The 21,527-nt window shown below is 37.7% G+C and overlaps 1 protein-coding gene across 8 annotated transcripts in view; it reads right to left on the bottom strand.

Annotated features, from left to right (window-relative positions):
• DNM1L (dynamin 1 like) overlaps positions 1-21,527 on the bottom strand; it is a 66,340-nt gene that overhangs the window by 33,473 nt on the left and 11,340 nt on the right. For 4 of the 8 annotated variants that reach the window (XM_016923670.4, XM_016923669.4, XM_016923665.3 and 1 more), the window contains exons 2-6: positions 10,413-10,560; positions 6,120-6,158; positions 4,579-4,625; positions 3,772-3,843; positions 976-1,062 (exon numbers count right to left, since the gene is read on the bottom strand). In XM_016923670.4, coding sequence (XP_016779159.2) covers positions 976-1,062; positions 3,772-3,843; positions 4,579-4,625; positions 6,120-6,158; positions 10,413-10,560 — 393 coding nt within the window. The remainder of the gene's footprint in view (positions 1-975; positions 1,063-3,771; positions 3,844-4,578; positions 4,626-6,119; positions 6,159-10,412; positions 10,561-21,527) is intronic. The other 4 variants (XM_016923667.3, XM_016923671.3, XM_016923672.3 and 1 more) reach the window with 1 other exon arrangement.

The following is a 21,527-nucleotide window of genomic DNA, read 5'->3' on the forward strand; positions in this document are numbered from 1 at the left end:
AGGATTTGCTGGCAGGAAGTGGAATGTGGGATAAATTAGTGTCAAGGATGACTACAAACTCTGGCTAAGCAATTGGTAGAATGGAGTTGCCATTTACTTATTTATTTAGAGACAGGATCTCACTCTGTTGGCCAGGTTGGAGTGCAGTGATGCAATCATAGCTCACTGTAGCCTCAAATTCCTAGGCTCAAGCAATCCTCTTGCCTCAGCTGGGACTACATGTGTGCACCACCATGCCCGACTAATTTTTGTATTTTTTGTAGAGACGTGGTCTCCCTATGTTGCCCAGGCTGGTCTCAAACTCCTGGTCTCAAAGAATTCCTCCCACCTTGATCTCCCAAAGTGCTGGGATTACAGGATAAGCCACCACACCAAACAGAGATGGGCAAGGAACTAATAATTAAAAATCAACTCAGCTTTTTTATGAGTTGCCAATAAATGGCATGAGTTGCCATTTATTGCGATGGGGGAAGACTATAGAAAGACCAAATCTAGTTGAGGAACAGGTCAGGAATTCGGTATTAGAGTTTGAAATGTCTATTAGACATTTAAGTGTATATGTCGAATAGCAACTAGATATACAAGTCTGGAGATATTTGAATGCCGTCAATATACAGAGGCTTACGTAGTTAAAGCCATAAAATCTGATGAAATCATCAAAGGGAAAGTGTACCTAGAGAAAACGAAAGTTCCATAAACTGAGCTCTGGGGCACTTACTGTTTAGACATTGGGGAGATGAGAAGAAACAGCAAAAGAGACTGAAAAGGAGTGGCCAGTGAGACTGGAGATAAACCTGTAGAGTGTGGTATCCTGGAAGCCAAGTAAAGAAAGTGTTTCAAGGAGAAAGGAGGGCTCAATGTTATCAAATGCTGCTAACAGATCAAAGTGATTGCAAAAAGAAGCTGATTATTCTCATATGGGATGTCAACGAAGTGAAAACAACCTGACCAAATCTACAACTATTCCTTCCTTACCTTGGTCATTCCTGGCAAATCCACAAGTGTCAAATTGACAACGTTGGGTGAAAAAATCTTAAGATGAATTGGTTCAGGGCTTACTCCCTAAAAATAAATTTTAAAATATATTAGAATTTCAATGAACTATGAAGTAATAAACTTCATTTCAAGTACATAGACATTAATGCTTTTAAAAATGAATTAAATCATGATTCCTAAAACTTTTTTTTAACAATCAAAACCTGATGAAACACATGGGAAGTCAGGTAGCCAGCCATATTAACAGGTTATAATCCTACTTCTATCCCTGTATCATGTTATATGTACATGTATTATATACCATGTATTATTTTACATTCTTTTCTCTTGATTATAAACATAAATTTTTCCTTTGGTTTTTTTTTTTTTTTTTGAGACAAGGTCTCACTCTGTCACACAGGCTGGAGTGCAGTGGTGCAATCATGGCTCACTGCAGCCTCAAAATCCTGAGCTCAAGCAATCCTCTTGCCTTAGCCTCCTGAGTAGCTGGGACTACAAGGTGTACACCACCATGTCCAGATAATTTCTTTTTTATATTTTGTAGAGACCGGGTATTACAATGTTGCCCAGGCTGGCATATGCCATTCCTTAAATATGTTTAATAGATTTAGTGCTGAATAAAAGAATAATGTATTCCTCACTATCCAAATTTATGAGGTTCCGAGTTCAGAGAGTAAGGCATAGATAACAAGTTGTCCAAATCAGCCTGGTTCCTGATCTTTGAATATCAAGTGGCAAGAATGTGTACAGTAAGAGATTCCTCAAGAAGTTTATCTAACTCTTTAATCTCTAGTAAGAATTTGGATAGTGAGAGATAACGTGTATTTTCTCTCCTGCAGACTAAGAATACTGCGTAGGCTCCCTCCTCTTCACCACTGGCCCTCTACAAGTATTAGGATTGAATCAACTACATGTAAAAAGACACTTATGAGATGTTTATACCCTATCTTTGTACATGCCCTTCTTTAGCCTTTAATATATCCTCTCATCACCTGTTTAACTACCTTATGTTTTCCCTCATTAACCCACTGAAAATTCTAATTTCCCAGCAAGTTTTTAATATCCTTTACTCCACGTTCCCTATACAATTATATTTGCTATTTTAGATTACTCTGTGCTATTTTTCCATTATAAATACTCCAGTGTTCCAAAGCCAACAAATGTCACTATCTGGCATACCTACTTAGGTTGTATATTTCTCAGGATCTTTATTGCCATGGCATTCCCCTATCAGTCCAATACAAAGCTCTGCCCAGTGCCTTTGCAACTCCAAACTTACAGACATATTAAATCCTTCAGGGCTATATGTTAGGCATATGCAGTCATTTACATATTTTGACATAAAAATTATATAAGATCAAAATATCATTTACTTCATTACATACGTGATTTGGGAAAGAAGAGATGTTTCATAGATTTGGGGTTGGGGGACTTTTCATCTTTTAGACACTGTGGATGAAAAGCTGCTAGGTAAGTAAATTATATCCTCAACATAAATTAAACATCTTGTAGGTATAGACTCAATCTTTAATGACATTCAGTTTAGTGTAACTAAAAACATTTCTGAATCATCACAACACTCTAAATTCTGGTACTGTGTAAAATTACCACCAATTGCTGAGTTCAGTAAGTAAATGGGGACTGTAGGAGAGAGAATTCAGACTGATGTTATGATCAATAACATTCCAAAAGCCAAAAATATCCCTGATATAATTAGAGGAATGACGATAAGCTAATCTAGTTTCTGGCCACTTTTTCAACCCGTTCTACACAACATGGTTACTAGAAATTCAGGAAAGTATGGCAACAGTAGCAGTAGCTCAAAGGTAACCAGCCTAGAGTTCAACAATGAACAAAGCTCAGTCAGTCACTGTAACAGCAACAAATATCCTGAACAGTCATAAAGGTTAACATGACTCTAAAAATGCCTTTCTGTCAGGAAATAATCTTTTAGCATAGTAACTGGCAGGTACAAGGATTCAATATTTGTTGAATATTAGTACTAGGCTAGGGCCCACTTGTGGGATTAAATGTGCCTCTGGATAATATAAGAATGGAGCTAAGAACAAAAAGGAAGGGAAATAAAAATCTCAAGAGATAATATATATCTCTTGAAATATAAAGAGAAAAATAATAGGAATAAAGAAGACAGAAGACAGAAGACAGCAGGATTCAGGCAAGGCAGTGATAGTACCTAGTGTCAAGATTAACAGTATCTTAGATACATAACTTACTTTACATTCTCACAATCTCAGAAAATAAGAAAACCAGTTGCTAATGTATTATTTTCATTTTCACTAAAAAAAAGAAAAAAAAATTCCCAATTTGTCTCTTTTTGCTTTCATAAGCAAATCTAGCCAAACACAGGTAAGAAAAGAACTCCTCGAAAGATATATATATAAGTGAAACAATGCTTCCTGAGTTAGAGTACAATCAATCCATCAGAAAAAGATAACTTATTGTAGCAATACTAAGTAGAATTATATAATAATGTGGCATGTACATGACAGGAACAAGAATAAACATCTAAATAAAATATTTGATTTATATGAAAGCTTTAAGAAAGAAAAGGGATTTTAAGCAAAGTTCTATGTATCTGTGAAAATACTCCATTTGTTTCAAAGTCCATTATGAATTTACAATGTCCATCGCTTCTCGGCCTTTTGGCTAGGATCAAGAGTATGAATTTACAATGCCCTTCACATATTATGTACAGAATACCTCAATTATATATTTACTGATGCTTATGCCTTCTAGCTCTAAAAAGATGCCTACCTTATTATTTCCTGAAATTCTTTCTGTTTCATTTTCAATTTCTTGTCGAATTTCATCAAAATCCGTGTAAAGCTAAAAATTTTTGAAATAAAAAAGCATAATATTCAAAATAAGATCAAAAGTTCTTCAGCTGGAGGGGGAGTCCATATACTTCAAGGATGTCTATGTATTTGCTTCAGAAAATAAATAAAATTCTAATGTATACATATTTTCTGAGCTAAGGATTCATAGTTTTTTATGAGTTTTTTTCTGTTTGGCTTTTTTTTTTCTTTGAGAGAGGGTCTGACTCTGTCACCCAGACTGGAGTACAGTGGCACAATCACGGCTCACTGCAGCCTCAACCTCACATCCTCAAGCCATCCTCCCGCCTCAGCCTTCCAAGTAGCTAGGACTACAGGTGCATGCCACCACGCGGGGCTAATTTTTTTTAGTTTTTATAGAGACAGGGTCCCCCTATATTGCCTAGGCTGGACTCGAACTCCTGGGCTCAAGTGACCCACCCACTTTAGCCTCCCTAAGTACTGGGATTACTTGCATGAGCCACTATGCCTGGCCATTACAAACTTTTCAAAGCTTCCTGATCCCACAACAATTAAGAATCACCAAATCACAGAAAATCAGCCCCAATTTCAAGTGTTTTCCAATAAACAATTGTGGTTAGAAACGTTACTAAGATTTATTTTATAAGGAATAGTTATAGTTACTTTAAAATAACGTAATTGCCAATGATTAGAAACTAAATTATCAAGTATTCATACAAAATATTATTTTCAACATTATTTCTTCATTATATGCATGTGTGATTACCTTATTTTTGGTGTGAAGAAATTTACCCCATTCTTCTGCTTCCACCCCTGGAAAAAAGAAAAACTCATTTATTGGAAACTATGGAAACTACTTTTTATCTTTAGGAATTCAAAAAGGCAACATAATAAAACACTTGTTAACTTGTATTTAATTTTGCCATTAAGTACAAGTTAACAAGTATTTTAAGGTCTGCTAAATTATATTTTTCTAAAATTGTATTTTCTGCTAAATTATATTTTAAAAATTGTATGGTGTATTTCAAAAACATGACCAACTTCAGGCAGAGCTGCTCACAGGTCTTCCCACTAGTTGAAATCTAGATTTTGCAAATAAAATTGTTTATTTCTCTTCATATTTTTTTGTGTAGTTATATTACAGTAAAAGGAATATTCTTTAGTTTTGAAAATCTTACATATAAAAGCCGTTTTCTGACGAAAGTTAAGTTAGTAGCTAAGAAGAAAAATTAAGAATCCCACTGAGTAGTGCAAAAAACAGATTTACACATATGACTCAAGGAAAAATTTTACAATGTGTCAATGAAACAGCTAATTCTTCAGTTCTTTTTAAAAATTTGGTTTCCTGTTGGTTACCTGTAGAGCCACAACTTGCTGTTCCTTTAAAGAGCTCTCTCATTATTATAGAGCTAGCTGCTTTGTAATTTATACACACTTTCAAGGTGATTTTCCCCCAGGGTCAAGACTGTTTTCCCTTGGAACCGGAGGCAGGAAAGAAATAAAATGGAAGAAAAGGAAAAACAAGAACCCTGGTATACGCAGCGTAAGGAGTTGCCACTCTCCATTAGTTTCCAGTCATAGGTCTGTTCCTCTTGTACTTGCTGAAAGAAGGAAAATAGATTCACTGTTGCACTGTGTGAAGTAGTCTAAAACTTGGAGAGCAAGATATAGTCTGTTTTTCCCAGAAAAACTAGAACTGTTTAATTGTGGAAAGATAATCTAACTTTATCTCCTCCAAACACAGCTGTTTTGCTTTTGTCAAATTTAGAGAAGATTAAAATATCTTAATAAGTGTATTGAATAATGCATATCAGCCTCCTGAAGTCTAAATAAAAATGATCATAAGATATTCAGACAAACAGAAGAGTGAGTTGGTCCTTTGGTGGAATAAAGGTAAATAAAACCGGATCCTTTTTGCAGATAAAATGCTCACCTACTTGTAGCTTAGTACCTTCTTCCAAGAAGTCTCATTGGAGGACTGGAGTAATCTAGGTGAACAGAACTCACAAAATGCAAGTACTACATACCAAAGAGCTGTTTCTAATTTATCTTATTATATTTAAAAAGGCTTGGCTTCACAAGCATGTCTTCAAAAATAAAAATAAAATAAATTACATTCACCACCAAAAAAGCTTGCATTTTGATGCAATGCCAAAAAAAATAACAAGAACCACTAAAACCTGCAATCAATGTGGATGGGCAAATAAAAATGGAAGAAAAAAAAATACACACAGCCTGTAATAGTACATAAGCACACATGCAGGCATAAGAGAAAAAAAGGGTCAAAAGCAAATGGATAAAGGAAACCTTTAGAAAGGTGTCTTGAGTTTTTCCATGTAGCAGGGTCTGTAGTTAAAGAGAAACAGCACAGAATAAGTTTAGTGCTTATCCCTAAAATTTTAAACCTTATTAAAAATTCAAATGTGCAGAAACCTGATCACATTTCAAATGCACATAGCATTCAATCATTCAAAATTTACTGACGAAAGTAAAGTTAGTGGCTAAGAAGAAAAATTAAGAATCCCACTGCGCAGTGCAAAATACAACTAGAATTAGAGGGATGTATATAATATTTTTAAGTCATAGAAACAAAGCATATTGCTTGCCATAACTTATTTTTAACATTTTTAGGAAACAACCTTTCCAATATAATTAGTTATATCTGGCTTGTCTGAAGGTAGTTATCTCAATTGACTGTTCAGTCAGTTACAGATGGAACTCCTTGTTCTACTCTTTCCCACCTTACTACTGCACTTGACTAGTCTAAAAAATAAAAATTAAGTTTTTAAAATTAATAAAAAAGTTATGTGACCATTATTTCTAATTCTGACACAAATGAAGCACAATTAATTCACTATTCAAAAATTTGGGCCGAGTGTGGGGCTCACACTTCTAATCTCAGCACTTTGAGAAGCCGAGGCAGACGGATCACCTGAGGTCAGGAGTTCAAGACCAGCCTGGCCAAAATGGCAAAACCCCGTCTCTACTAAAAATACAAAAATTAGCTGGGCATAGTGGCACACGCCTGTAATCCCAGCTACTCAGGAGGCTGAGGCAGGAGAATTGCTTGAACCCAGGAGGTTTCAGTGAGCTGAGATCATTGTGCCACTGCACACCAGCCTGGGCAACAGAGCAAGACTCTGCCTTTAAAAAAAAAAAAAAAAAAAAAACTTTGCCTGAGATATCTGATAACCTACTACGGGAAAAGATAAATTGCCTGATTTTTAAAAATCTACAAAATATACTAAATACATCTTTCAAAACCTTAAAAGTTGGTAAGTATATGCAAGTATTTGCCCCATTAGCTAAGACTGGACTATATAAGGGTATTTTATTTGAAACATACATTGGATTTAATAGAACACTGCAGAAAGTTAACTCTTGACCTTCGTGGACTCAGTCCAAAGGGAGACTACTACGTGTATCACAGCACCCTATGCAGAAAAATTAATCCTATCTTTTTCCTTTAATTCTAATGTGTAATTTTACTGCTTTTTGGAGGGCAACTGATTGCTTTTACAAATAGGTTACTTAATGAAATGGGGGTAAAATTTCAAATTATACCAAGATTTTAAGCATTATTCTATGAAACATGTATGTTTGCATTTTTTTTTTTTTGAGACGGAGTCTTGCTCTGTTGCCCAGGCTGGAGTGCAATGGCTCGATCTCGGCTCACTGCAACCTCCGCCTCCCGGGTTCAAGCGATTCTCCTGCCTCAGCCTCCCGATTAGCTGGGATTACAGGCACCCGCCACCACACCTAGCTTATTTTTGTATTTTTAGTAGAGATGGGGTTTCACCATGTTGGCCAGGCTGGTCTCGAACTCCTGACCTCAGGTGATCCACCCGCCTCGGCCTCCCAAAGTGCTAGGATTACAGGCGTGAGCCACCGCGCCCGGCCTATGTTTGCATTTTTTAAAAAGAAAACAAAAAACTTTTGCTTTAGTTCAACAACTTTTCTCCCCAAAATAAATTTTTTTTTCATATTTTTTTTCAAATTTCTACTGACACTGTTCAGAAGTATCATATATAGCACAATTTTGGCCTTTAATCAGCATGCTACTTTTGGATTTTGTCTCAAAGGAAAGCTGAGGAAAGCTTGATTTATTTCTTACAAATATATGAAAGATAACCGTGGAGTTCTGTTCAAACTGAACCACCACTCTACTCTAAAACATAGTTTAGTATTGTTTTTAATAAAAACTTAACAGAAAATTCTTTTACATGGGCAGAAGTAGGGGGCAAGCTGAGATGACCATAAATCTACATACTGGCACCTCAGTTATCCCACAGTTGACAGAATGAAGAATCCTATGCTAAATAAATGTCCTGATGATTGAATTATACATATTAAACACTAAAATATTTTACTTTAGCCAGTTTTGATGAAGCTACATCTAAGATGGATTATACTTCTCCACGTCATCTTAGAATGTACTACTCTGAATCTACTATTGGTAACCTAGGTCTTTGTCATGTAACTAAGCCTTCACTGGCTAAATAAAATCCCTACACAAAATGTTAGTAACTGATTTCTTTTTTTTTTTGAAAGTTTATGTTTTCCTCCCTTTCTCCTCTCTTATTATCAGGCTGTCAGGTAGTTCACACTCTTCTAGCTAACTATATTGTTTATCTGCTTCATGGTTTCTAATTTTCTCTGGGTTAGAATGATTTATGATATGCTAGAATTGTTTATTCTAAGGATAAAGAAGCTTTGATGAAAAACTAACGAACTGTCTATGCTAGAATAAAACACGTGAAATCTAGTACTCAAATTTATATAATCTATATTGTGTTTGGGGTAGTTGAGTTGTCATTTTAAGCAAATATATATACAAAATCAGCACTAAGCTTGGAAAAAAACAGTAGGTAGGCAGATTTACTGACCAACCACTAAGAGGAGACATCAACAAAACATAGTGGACATAAAAACAAAGAGATACCAAAGAGCTGACACTACGATAGCTGAAATGTACACCCTTTTCTAACAAGCACAATTTTATCTAAGGAAACACTGCCCACAATTCAAATAGTTTCTGAGAGACAGGATATCATGGGCCCTCTCAAGGTGACAGAAGAAAATGAAAAGTTAAAAAAAAAAAAAAGAGAGAGAGAGAGACCTAATATCATATAGTGTCTTCAGGTCTTAGTTTCAGATGTTTGGTAAATTTGATGAAATCAGTTAGTGGGGAAGAAATTTTAAAGTGTTATTCTATATATTTGAAGGTGAACCCCAGATTAATCCAACATGATTAAATTCAAGGTTCAGAACTTCAATAAGTATTAGAGAAATGCAAAGTGATGAATAACATACCCAGAAGCTATCTAACGTAATTAAAAGGCTCCCACATAGCCACTGGCAGTCTATCTAAAAATATTACTTGCAACATCTACAACTACACTAATTTGCTTCAGTGACTAACATTCTAGAGTCATAGCAGATGCTCATGAGGTTTTTTTCCCCATTAAAAAAAAAAAATTTCAAGTCATCACCACCAACAGCTCCTACAGTAAATGAAAAAATCAGACACAGAAATTAAAATAAGTTCAATTTTGTCAAAACTATCATCCCATCTTAAATCAGAATAAGAAGTAGAATAAAACTGCATTGAAAATAGATCTCTGCAGATAAGAAACAGATATGGTACTCTGCTGCAAAAGTAATTTAATAATTAGAGCTATGTTACAGAGTTCTATAAATAAGAAAGTCTGAGCCAAATACTGAACTAAATAGGAAGATTAAATACGTTACTCTCATTCAACATTTCAAACCTCATTAATATAAGTATAATTAACATAGGATACATATTTGATAAGCAACTTAAAATCTGCTGATAGACACAGCATTCCCTAATATATTTTCAATTTAATCAAAAAAGAACGGTTATAAAGGACAATGCCTATTTTCTTCTTTTTTTTTTTTTTTTTTGAGACGGAGTCTCACTCTGTCGCCTAGGCTGGAGTGCAGTGGCGTGATCTCAGCTCACTGCAACCTCTGCCTCCTGGGTTCAAGTGATTCTTCTGCCTCAGCCTCCTGAGTAGCTGGGACTACAGGCAAGTGCCACCAAATCTGGCTAATTTTTGTATTTTTAGCAGAGACGGGGGTTTCACCGTATTGGCCAGGCTGGTCTCGAACTTCTGACCTCGTGATCCACCCGCCTCGTGATCAGCACTTTGGGAGGCCAAGGCGGGCAGATGGCTTGAGGTCAGGAGTTCGAGACCAGCCTGGCCAACAAAGTGAAACCCTGTCTCTTCTAAAAATACAAAAATTAGCTGGACGTGGTGGGGGGCGCCTGTAATCCCAGCTACTTGGCAGGCTGAGGCAGGAGAATTGCTTGAGCCCAGTAGGTGGAGGTTGCAGTGAGCCAAGATCATACCACTGCACTCCAGCCTGGGCGACAGAGTAAGACCTCCATCTCAAAAACAAAACAAAACAAAAACTACTCTTTTTTTTACATTAAGAAAGATGCATACTACTTCTCACAGGACTTCTAATTATGCTACAGTCACTAATTTCTAATTATCTAATCAATTCATATCTTTTTAAGAATAGATCAAAAATGAAGAGCTGTAAAATAATTATCTCAAATCTGAAATTTACCATTTTCTTCTCCTGTTGTTTTTCGTTTATCTTCTTGTGAAACATGGACCAGTTGCAGAATGAGAGGTCTCCGGGTGACAATTCCAGTACCTCTGGGAAGCAGGTCCCTCCCCACCAGGCTTTCTAGCACTGAGCTCTTTCCGCTGCTCTGAAAACAGAATATATACAAGAGCAAAATGAGTTTCTTAACACATTTTTTGCTAATTCAATAAACTATATTAACAAACCAGCATACAGAATTATTTTAAAGGAAAAATTAGTGCAGAGACTATTTTTTTTTTTTTTTTGAGACGGAGTTTCGCTCTTGTTGGCTAGGCTGGAGTGCAATGGCACGATCTCGGCTCACCGCAACCTCCGCCTCCCGGGTTCAAGCGATTCTCCTGCCTCAACCTCCCGAGTAGCTGGGATTACAGGCGTGTGCCACCACGCCTGGCTAATTTTTTGTAGAGACGGGGTTTCTCCATGTTGATTAGGCTGGTCTCGAACTCCCGACCTCAGGTGATCCACCTGCCTCAGCCTCCCAGTGCTGGGATTACAGGTGTAAGCCACCATGCCTGGCCACAGACTTTTTAAATGAAAGATAATTTTATTTCCTATTACATGATCTATTTGTTTTTAAGCCAAAACCAGAAAATAACAGCCCTGTTTTCCCATAATTATCCCACCTGTTTTGATACTCCACCAACCAGGTTTCAAAACCTACACAATATTGGTATATATAAAATCATGCCTACAATATGTAGTTGTTTTACTGTAAATGGGACAGTAATGCATATCTTTTTCTCTAACCTTCTATTTTTATTATTATTATTACAGTATGTCACTCTATTACCCAGGCTAGAGTGCAGTGGTGTGATCACAGCTTATTGCAGCCTTGACCTCCCCAGGATCTGGTGATCCTCCCACATCAGCCTTCCCAGTAGCTGAGACTACAGGCACGCGCTACTATACCTGGCTAATTTTTGTATTTTGTAAAGGTGGGGCTTTGCCATGTTGCCTAGGCTTGTCTCAAACTCCTGGGCTCAAGCAATCCTCCCACCTCAGTCTCCCAAGTGCTGGGATTACAGGCATGAACCACTGCTCCTGGCCTAACCTCCTTTTATTTTTAATGTAATAATCAGGGATATTGTTCCATATCAATACATTAACTACTTCTGTGTTAATCCCAGCACTTTGGGAGGCTGAGGCGGGCAGATCATCTGAGGTCAGGAGTTCGAGACCAGCCTGGCCAACATGGCAAAACCCTGTCTCTACTAAAAATACAAAAATTAGCTGGGTGTGGTGGCACGCGCCTGTAATCCCAGCTACTCAGGAGGCTGAGGCAGGAGAATCGCTTGAACCCGGGAGGTGGAGGTTGCAGTAAGCCGAGGTCGCACCACTACACTCCAGCCTGGGCATAGAGCAAGACTCCTTCTCAAAAAAAAGAAATAGCTAAAACAGTATTCTACTATGTATAAAACCAAACCCGAACTGATGAGCATTTAGATGGTTTTTGGTTTTTGCTGTTTTTAACAATGCTGCAATGAATGTGCTTATACATATAACCTTACTCACTTATCTTATTACCTCACTAGATTTAGTTCATTTAAGTTAAATTGCCGTTATTAACGAGCATACAGATTTTTAGCATTCATAGATACTGCCAGACTGCAAAGAAGAGGGCATCAAGCTATACTTCCAAGAGTTACCAGTTTGTTCAATTTGCTATAGCTCCATCAGTATTAAGCATCATTGCTTTTTTTTTTTTTTTTTTTTTTTGAGATGGAGTCTTGCTCTGTCGCCCAGGCTGCTGGAGTGCAGTGGCACCATCTTGGCTCTCTGCAACCTCTACCTCCCAGGTTCAAGCAGTTCTCCTGCCTCAGCCTCCCAAGTAGCTGAGATTACAGGCGAGTGACACCACGCCCAGTGGTTTTGTATTTTTAGTAGAGACAGGGTTTCACCATGTGGGCCAGGCTGGTTTCAAACTCCTGACCTCAAGTGATCCGCCCGCCTCAGCCTCCCAAAGCATTGTTTTTTGAATCTTTGCTACTTTGATAGATGGATACCGACAGCTCATTTAAATTTACATTCCTTTATTATTAAGGTCAAGCATCCTTTTGTTTAATGGCTTTCTGTATTTCTCCTTTAGTGATCTGCTTATTCAAATGCTAGCCTTTTATATATTTCTTATTAGTTTATAATAAAGTTCTTTATCCATAATAAGTATTTCAATTTTTGTTGTTTTAAATATTTTCCAACTTTTTATTTTGAAATTTTCAATGCCACAAAAAAAGTTGCAAGAATGGTAACAGTGAATACTCATATATCTTAACATAATTCACCACTTATTAACATTTTGACACATTTACTTTATGTCTCTCTCTCCTTACATGTACACACAAAGACTTCTTTTCCTTTTGCTGTCCCATTTGAGAGTTAGTTACAGAAATCATGATACTCCACTCTAAACATTGTGGCATGCATCTCCTAAGAACAAGGCCGTTCTTCTATAGAACCACAATACAATGATCACATTCAGGATTTTTTTTTTTTTTTTAAGAGATGGGGTCTCATTCTGCCATTCAGGCTGGAGTGCAATGGCGTGATCATAGCTCACTGCAGCCTCTAACTTCTGGCCTCAAGAGATCCTCAGGCCACCTCTGCCTCCCAAGTAGCTAGGATTCCAGGAGCCAGCCACCACACCACTTACATTCAGGAAATTTAACATACATACAATACCAATATCCAATTACTAAATAATCAAAAATATCAATACTAACAGCTAATGCGATAAATAATCAAGTACTATATAAACCTCTATTATACATTTTAAAAATTTCTAAATTTGCCATTTTTCTTAAGTTTGCAATAAACTTATTTTTCTATACAGTATATTCTGTACTCTATTTTTTTCTTAGTCAAAACTTGTACTTTAAAAATTTATTTTCTACAAATGCAAAAGTCCTAATTTCATCAGTTATGTCAGACAGGGTCTGCAGGAAGCAGATGGCCCACTCAAATTAGATTAATTTAAAGAGGGTTTATTTACATAAGGACTATTTACAAAGCTGTGGGTGAGGCTTATAGGAAATCACAAGGGATAATGCAGTAACCCAGGCTAGTAACAAGAGAGCAGCTCTCATCACCCCGAAGCCTAAAAGGAAGGACCAGGAGGACTAAGAGTGACACAGCCAGCCAGCCCAAGGCTCCTACATACAGAATGTATGAGATGGGGGAATCAAGACCGGGACTTTTTTTCTCCTCTTTCCTCCAATTCCCTGCCAGGGCTCCTCATTTCCACATCCAAATCAGAAGACAGACGACATAGGGGCTCATTCATGTTGTCCAGAAAGGTCCCCTATGATGGAAAACACAAATGATGAATGGATCTGGAGAGTTAAATTGAAGAATATAAGACATGTCTGCGAAACTGCAGTTGTGATATCCGGGGTAGCCCCTCTCATTAAGTAAAACAGGGTGCTTTCCATCATTTCATTCCTGTACTCTGATACTGTACTCTGAAATAATTTTAACAACATATAGACATTTCCTGTTCTTTATATGTCTGACAAAATGTGTCCATAAAAAAAAAATCAAATTCTCTGATTTTCAAATTTATAGGCATAACTACTCATAATATTCTTAGAATGTTCATTTTTCTTATTTCTAATATTTTACGTTCTTTTTTTATGAGACTTTCCAAATGACTATTAAATTGATTTTATTGGCCAAATATTTTGCTGATTTTGCTTTGTAATTGATTTTTTTTAATATTGCTAATTTCTTCTTCCTGGGATTTTTTTTTTCTCCTGGTGAAAGGAGGGTTTATCTGTTCTTTAAAAAAGCTCCTTGAGTTGAAACATTAGCTTTTTTCTCTATTTCAGCTACCAACACTTGCAACCCTCACCCACCCCTAACATAAACATACATTCCTCTAATCAGTCATCTCTATCTTCTTTCTTCCACACCAAGAGCTGTCGTTCTCAATGACAGTTTGTGACAGAATTAGAATAACACAATTACTTGTTTGCTTTTTATTTCATGTTACACACAGATTCTCAAAATAATGACACCAATACTACCACCACCAACATTATTACTGAAAGTAGTTTTTTAAATGTTTTGCATATAATCCCTCCATTCTCCTTCCCACCCCTTTACAGATCATATCTTCTTTCAAACCCTCATTTGGTCTTAGTTACGTGTAATACAAATCACCAGTCTTTAATGTGTCTCTAGTCATTCTGATTCTGACACCCATTCTCTAGTAGATTCCCCAGGAAGGGGTAATGGGAAAAATATTCTTCAAATTCTAGCATATTGTTTGTGACTTTTATTTTTTATATATTTTTAGAGAGTCTCGCTCTATCACCTAGGCTGGAGTGCAATGGCATAATCGTGGCTCACTGCAGCCTCCATCTCACTGGTTCAAGCGACTCTCTTGCCTCAGCCTCCCAAGTAGCTGGGATTACAGGTACATGCCACCACACCTGGCTAATTTTTGTATTTTTAGTAGAGACGGGGTTTCACCGTGTTGGCCAGGCTGGTCTCAAACTCCTGACCTCAAAGTGATCCGCCCACCTTGGCCTCCCTACTGTCATAGGAGAAAGGAGACAATGAAATTCCATATTTAAGATAAGAAAGTGTACACCAGCCCGGGTGTGGTGGCTCACGCCTGTAATCCCAGCACTTTGGGAGGCCGAGGTGGGCGGATCACTTGAGGTCGGGAGTTTGAGACCAGCCTGGCCAACATGGTGAAACCCCATCTCTACTAAAAATACAAAAATTAGCCGGGCGTGGTGGCAGATGCCTGCAATCCCAGCTACTCAGGAGGCTGAGGTAGGATAATCACTTGAACCCGGGAGGCGGAGGTTGCAGTGAGCCGAGATCACGCCATTGCACTCCAGCCTGGACAACAAGAACAAACCTGTCTTTAAAAAAAAAAAGACAGTAATCTGATTATTTTTCTTTTTTTTTTAGAGACACTGTCTAGCTCTGTTGCCCAGGCTGGAGTGCAGTGGTGCAATCACAGCTCACTGCAGCCTCCAATTCCTGGGCTCAATAGATTCTCCTCTCAGCCTTCCAAGTAACTTGGACTACAAGCTCACACCACCACACCCAGCGTGTGCATGCATGCGTGTGTAGACAGGGTCTCACTATATTGTGTGTGTGTGAGTGTGTGTGTTTGTGTGTGTGTGTAGACAGGGTCTCACTATATTGCCCAGGCTGGTCTCAAACTCCTGGGCTCAAGCGATACCCCCACCTCAGCCTCCCAAAAGTGTTGGGACTACAGGTATGAGCTACCACACCTGGCCCTGATTTTCCTTTACTTATAAAGGTAAGAGACTTTGTGACTTCTGCCTGTATGTCTGAGGATTTTTATTTTTCTTTTAAAGTCCAATAATTTTTCTAGACTATGTCTCAGTGTTGGTCTACCGTGTCACTTTCTTAGGTATGTGCTGTACTCTTCCAAAATTTAGTTCCCCATCTACTTTTTATTTCATTAAAATTGTCTTGTATTGTAATTTTTAGTACCCATTCTGTTCCCTTGCTATAGTTTTCTTCTTTGGGGACACCTAATATACATATGTTGGATTTTCTTTACTTGTTTCCAACGTGTCAATTTCTACAAAATTCTTTTTACATCTCTTTATTTTTAATGTCTTTCTCCTTTTCAGCTTCTTTCCCTCATAAGGTATTATCTGTTACGTTTACTTGCTCTTGTGTTCCTTCTAATTTGTCTTCATTTCTAAAATAAATTTTGTTTCATTTCATTCATTCATTCACTTAATTTATCCAAGACAAGGTCTCACTCTGTTGCCCAGGCTGGTGTGCGGTGGCACCAGCACAGTCCACTGCAGCCTCAACCTTCCCAGGCTCAGGTGATCCTCCCACCTCACCCTCCTGAGTAGCTGGGACTACACGCATACACCATCACATCCAGCTAATTTTTCTATTTTTTGTAGAGACAGGGTTTCACCATGTTGCCCAGGCTGGTCTCAAATTCCTGGACTCAAGCGAATCCTCCTGCCTCAGCCTCCTAAAGTGCTGGGATTACAGGTGTGAGCCACCATGTCCAGCCATTTTCTTTTATTTATAATACTTCACTATCACTTAATTTTTTAATTTTTCTTATGCAAATTAATTTTTGAAATGTCTTATCATTGTAGTGTCTTCTGTCTTGCCTTTTGTCTTAATATCTCACAGTTTTTGTTTGTTTTCTAAGTATTTCTTTCTGGTGTGCTTTCATTTCCTTGTCTAAGGGGTCTTGTTTTTCTTCAAAAATTTGCATGACATTTGACAACAATCATTTCATACTGTTGACTTTTGAAAGAGGCTTGGCTCTGAATAGCTACTCTGCCTTTATACTCTAAAAATCCCTCTTGTTGTTTTCATATAGTATTCAAAAATATAGTTTCTTGCTTTCTGAGATATCTTAGCCCTGTTTACCTCCCCTGCTTTTATCTGGACCTTCTCTTTCCTTGGTCTGTATTCTTCAGAGGATACTCAATTGTATCCTCGGTTCCTTCTTCTTGTGAGGAGTGGGCCTGGAAGGGAGCTTTGGTTAGTTTTTAAAGTTTCATGAAGGAGCGCTAGTCCCTTCAGACTTTACAACTGATCCCTTTCACTCACCCATTATCGATGTGTGCTATACCCTTCCCAAATTCCCATTTCAGCTGGTATTCTAAAATCGGCCCTTTAAAAAGCTTTCCAGTGATTGCCTTTGGGTTATTTACAATTCTCTGCTCCATCAGATGTTCCACTGCTTCCTTCTGCTTCTTCCAGTATGGATAACAATGGTTTGTTCCCAATCTGCTGGTATTTGAGCGTTTGTAGAGAAACATAGTCAACTAATTTTCTTGTACACGTTTTCTATGTGTTTTTGGTTTTCCTATCCTATTTGTTCTGTTTTAGGGGAAAGTCATATAGATATTTAGGAAACTATTCTACCACTGCTGTCATCTTCCCAGGATCCCTAATATGGATATTTAATCCACTAGAAGTATCAAGACTAATGTTTAGTCTTATAAAAGTTATTTTATACTTCAGTCATAAAAAGGAATAAGGTACCGATGCACGCTCCAACATGGATGAATCTAAAAACATTATTCTGCTAAGTTAAAGTTAGTCAGTCACAAAAGACCACATATTATTTGACCCTGTTTATATGAAATGTCCAAAATATGGCCGGGCGCGGTGGCTCACGCCTGTAATCCCAGCACTTTGGGAGGCCAAGGCAGGCGGATCACAAGGTCAGGAGTTCGAGACCAACCTGGCCAACATGGTGAAACCCCATCTCAACTAAAAATACAAAAATTACACGGGCAAGGTGGCACGCGCCTGTAGTCCCAGCTACTCAGGATAGGCTGAGGCAGCAGAACTGCTTGAACCCAGGAGGCAGAGGTTGTAGTGAGCCAAGACTGCGCCACTGCACTCCAGCCTGGGCAACAGGGCGAGACTCCATCTCAAAAAAAGAGAAATGTCCAAAATAGGCAAATCTATAGCTAGAAAGTAGATTATGTGGCTGTTTAGGGATAGAGTGAAGAAGAATGGGGAGTGACTACTAATGGATACCAGGTTTCTTTCTAGAATGATGGTATATTCTAAAATTAGTTTAAAGGTGATGGAAAGGCCAGGCGAGGTGGCACATGCCTGTAACCCCAGCAATGTGGGAGGCCAAGGTAGGCAGATCACTTGAGGCCAAGGAGTTCAAGACCATCCTGGGCAACATGGTGAAACCTCATCTTTACAAAAAATAAAAAAATTAGCCAGGCAAGGTTGCACATGCCTGTAGTACCAGCTGCTCGGGAGGCTTAGACAGATGGATCACTTGAGCCCAGGGGACTGAGGCTGCAGTGAGCCATGGTCATGCCACTGCACTCCAGCCTGGGCAAGAGAGTGAGACCCTGTCTTAAAAAGAAAAGAAAAAAGAAAAGTTTAAGGTGATGGTTGTGCGACTCTATAAATATGCTAAAAAAAAACACTGAATTACACATTGTAAATGGGTATGTTATGGTATAGAGTGTATCTCAGTAAAGCTGTTAAAAAACAAAATAAAGGAGAATGACTTCTTAAACAATATACGAAATGTACAAAACCACAGAAGAAAAGATAATTCAACCACAATAAAATTAAAACTTCTTTTCCTCACAGAAAAAATTCAGGGAAAACATTTGTGATCCATAAGTAACTGGTAACCAAAATGTATAAATAACTCCCACAAATCAAATTTTTAAAAATACCTAACAAAATAATGTGCAGAGATATCAACAAAAACTCACAAAACAAAACCTCAAAGAGCCAAGAAACATGATAAGATGCTCACACTCACTAGTAATCAGGAGGATGCAATAGAAACCACAATGAGGTACCATAAATTTAAAATGTGACTATAGAAAGTACAGATATAAATAAACTTCACTCTGTTGATGGGAATGTAAATTACAGCCATCCTGAGAAGCAATAGCAATATCCAATAAATATACCCTACAGTCTGGCAATTCCGCTCCTTGATTCGTTAGAGAAATTCTCAAACATGAGACATTTATATGAATATCCGCAGTACCACTGTTTACAAAAACAGCTATAGCAAACACTGGGGAACACACAAATTTCAACAGGATATATTCCTATAATGGACCATTATATAGCAGTATAAGTGAACAAACTGGGATTATATGTGTGTATATAAATAAATTTCACATGACTGTGTAAAAACATATATACAGATTACAGCTACTTTGTGACTGATAGTGAGTGGAACTTCCACCTGATATATCCCTATTATACTATGAAAATGTACAAATACCTGAAATGTAAAAATGAGCCCAATGTTAAGATGGATAGGAAGGACACTGTGACTACTTCTGTGTGGAGTTTGGTAGCACTGTGATTCATTTGATGCTTCTAGAAACCACAAAAAACTATACATTGGAGAAATTATGGACTCTGTGTTCTTATGATGACTAGTTAGTTCTGAAGCACCTGGACATTATCTGAAGACTTCATTCGTGGAATAGAAGATGACATTTCATCCCGGACTCCAGTGGAGTTCAAGTGTGAATAAAATGATATGAACTGCTTTTGTCATTTCAGAATTAGACTGAGTCACTTCTTGGAAAATATAGCTCCTAAACCCCAGTTTAGGTGCTGTTAAAATAAGTATCATCTACCTCACGGGTACTCATGGTGACTGACTCTTGGAGACTCTAGAATGCACCAAAACAAACAAACAAACAAACAAATTCCAGACATTCAAACTAAAACTTTTAACATGTTGTCTCTATTCCTGAGATCCCAGCAGGACTTCCTGGAGCCTGTGCTTAACTTGATCTCTCTGCTTAGATTTTAATTAATTTTGCTTAAATGTAAATCTTATTCTATAGAATGGAATGAGCAAAATTTTAAATAATTAAAATATATATCACCACCCAAAAAGAAAAAAAGAGAAAATGGTTATAGTATGAATGAATACAGAATTTTATAATCACAATTTCCCTAAGAACTCTATTAAACATTTCTCCATGCAGTAACATTTACTGTGACAGATTGGAAGTCTAATGCCAGTCTGATTCTCTTTCCCGTTTAAGAAAGCTTTTTTTTTTCCTCCCTCCTATTTCAATTTAGAAGCTTGTAGTATTCTTTTGTTTTAATTTCAGAAATTTAACCAGGGTATGTCTCTTCTCTCAATATTTATGTGCAGCAATTGAGACCTGAAGATGTCGTACTTCAGCTCTGGGGAACTTTTGTCTTTTATCTGTTAGGATTATCGTTTCTCTCCTCATCTGCTCCAAGTGCTCTTAACCAATCATCTATGATCAGGCTTTTGGCTCTCTTAGCTCTCACCTTCAATCTCTTATCTCTAATAAATTCCATAACATATGTTTTTGATCTGCCTTTTTAGGACAGGTTGTAACAGACTTAATTGTGTCTTCCCAAAATTTATATGTTGAAGCCCTAACCCCCAGTACCTCGGAATGTGACTATATTTGCAGACAGGGCCTTTAAAGAGGCGATTAAGTTAAAACAAGTCCAGCCGGGCACGGTGGCTCATACCTGTAATCCCAGCACTTCAGGAGGCCAAGGCGGGTGGATCACGAGGTCAAGAGATTGAGACCATCCTGGCCAACATGGTGAAAACCCAACCCCGTCTCTACTAAAAATACAAAAATTAGCTGGGTGTGGTGGCACGTGCCTACAGTCCCAGCTACTTGGGAGGCTGAGGCAGGAGAATCGCTTGAACCAGGGAGGCAGAGGTTACAGTGAGCCGAGATCGCGCCTCTGCACTCCAGCCTGGCGACAGAGCGAGACTCCATCTAAAAAAAACAAGGCTATTAGGGTGCTGGGCCCATAATCCAAACTGACTGACATTCTTACAAGAAGAGGAAATTTAGACACAGAGACACCACGGACACAGCAAGAAGGCAGCCATCTACGAGCCAAGGAAAAAGGCCTCAAAAGAAACCAAACCTGCTGACACTTTGATCTTGGACTTCTAGCCTCCAGAACTGTGAGAAAATAAACTTCTGCTTTGTAAGCTACCCAGTCTGTGACATTTTGTTATGGCAGCCCTAGCAAACTAATACAGAAGTTATAAACTCAACTGCGCACACATGCAATGAATAAATCAATCCAGACTTTGGTCAAAATGACATCAGAATGTCAACCATACTTCAGTAAAGTGATTTTTTTAATGCCATCAGATTGTATTCTGACATTTTGTACATGAAAATAAGAATATTTCTATACATCTGCCCCAAAATGCTCATTTTTCTTAAAATGTACAGCCATTTTAATCGGTAGTAATGGCTAACATTAATCGAACATACTACATTGCTACTACCATTCCAAGTGATTTACCTCATTTAAGTCTAACAACTCTATGAGATGGTTACTATTTAATTCTCACTTTATATATGAGTTAGCTGAGCTTTAGAAAAATTATGTAACTTGCCCAGATATAATTAGGTAACAAGTAACAGGGATGAATTATAACCCAGTAGTCTTCAACTTTCCCACTTTTGATGCAGATGTAGAAGTAGGAAATATTTCATTGCTTATTTTACACTATAAAGAAAGACAGCACATATATGATGATAACTGGCAACCAGGGAAGGCAACTGGGAGCAATAGGAG

This window comes from Pan troglodytes, chromosome 10, assembly GCF_028858775.2.
Source record: "Pan troglodytes isolate AG18354 chromosome 10, NHGRI_mPanTro3-v2.0_pri, whole genome shotgun sequence".
In the NCBI taxonomy this organism is placed as follows: Eukaryota; Metazoa; Chordata; class Mammalia; order Primates; family Hominidae; genus Pan; species Pan troglodytes.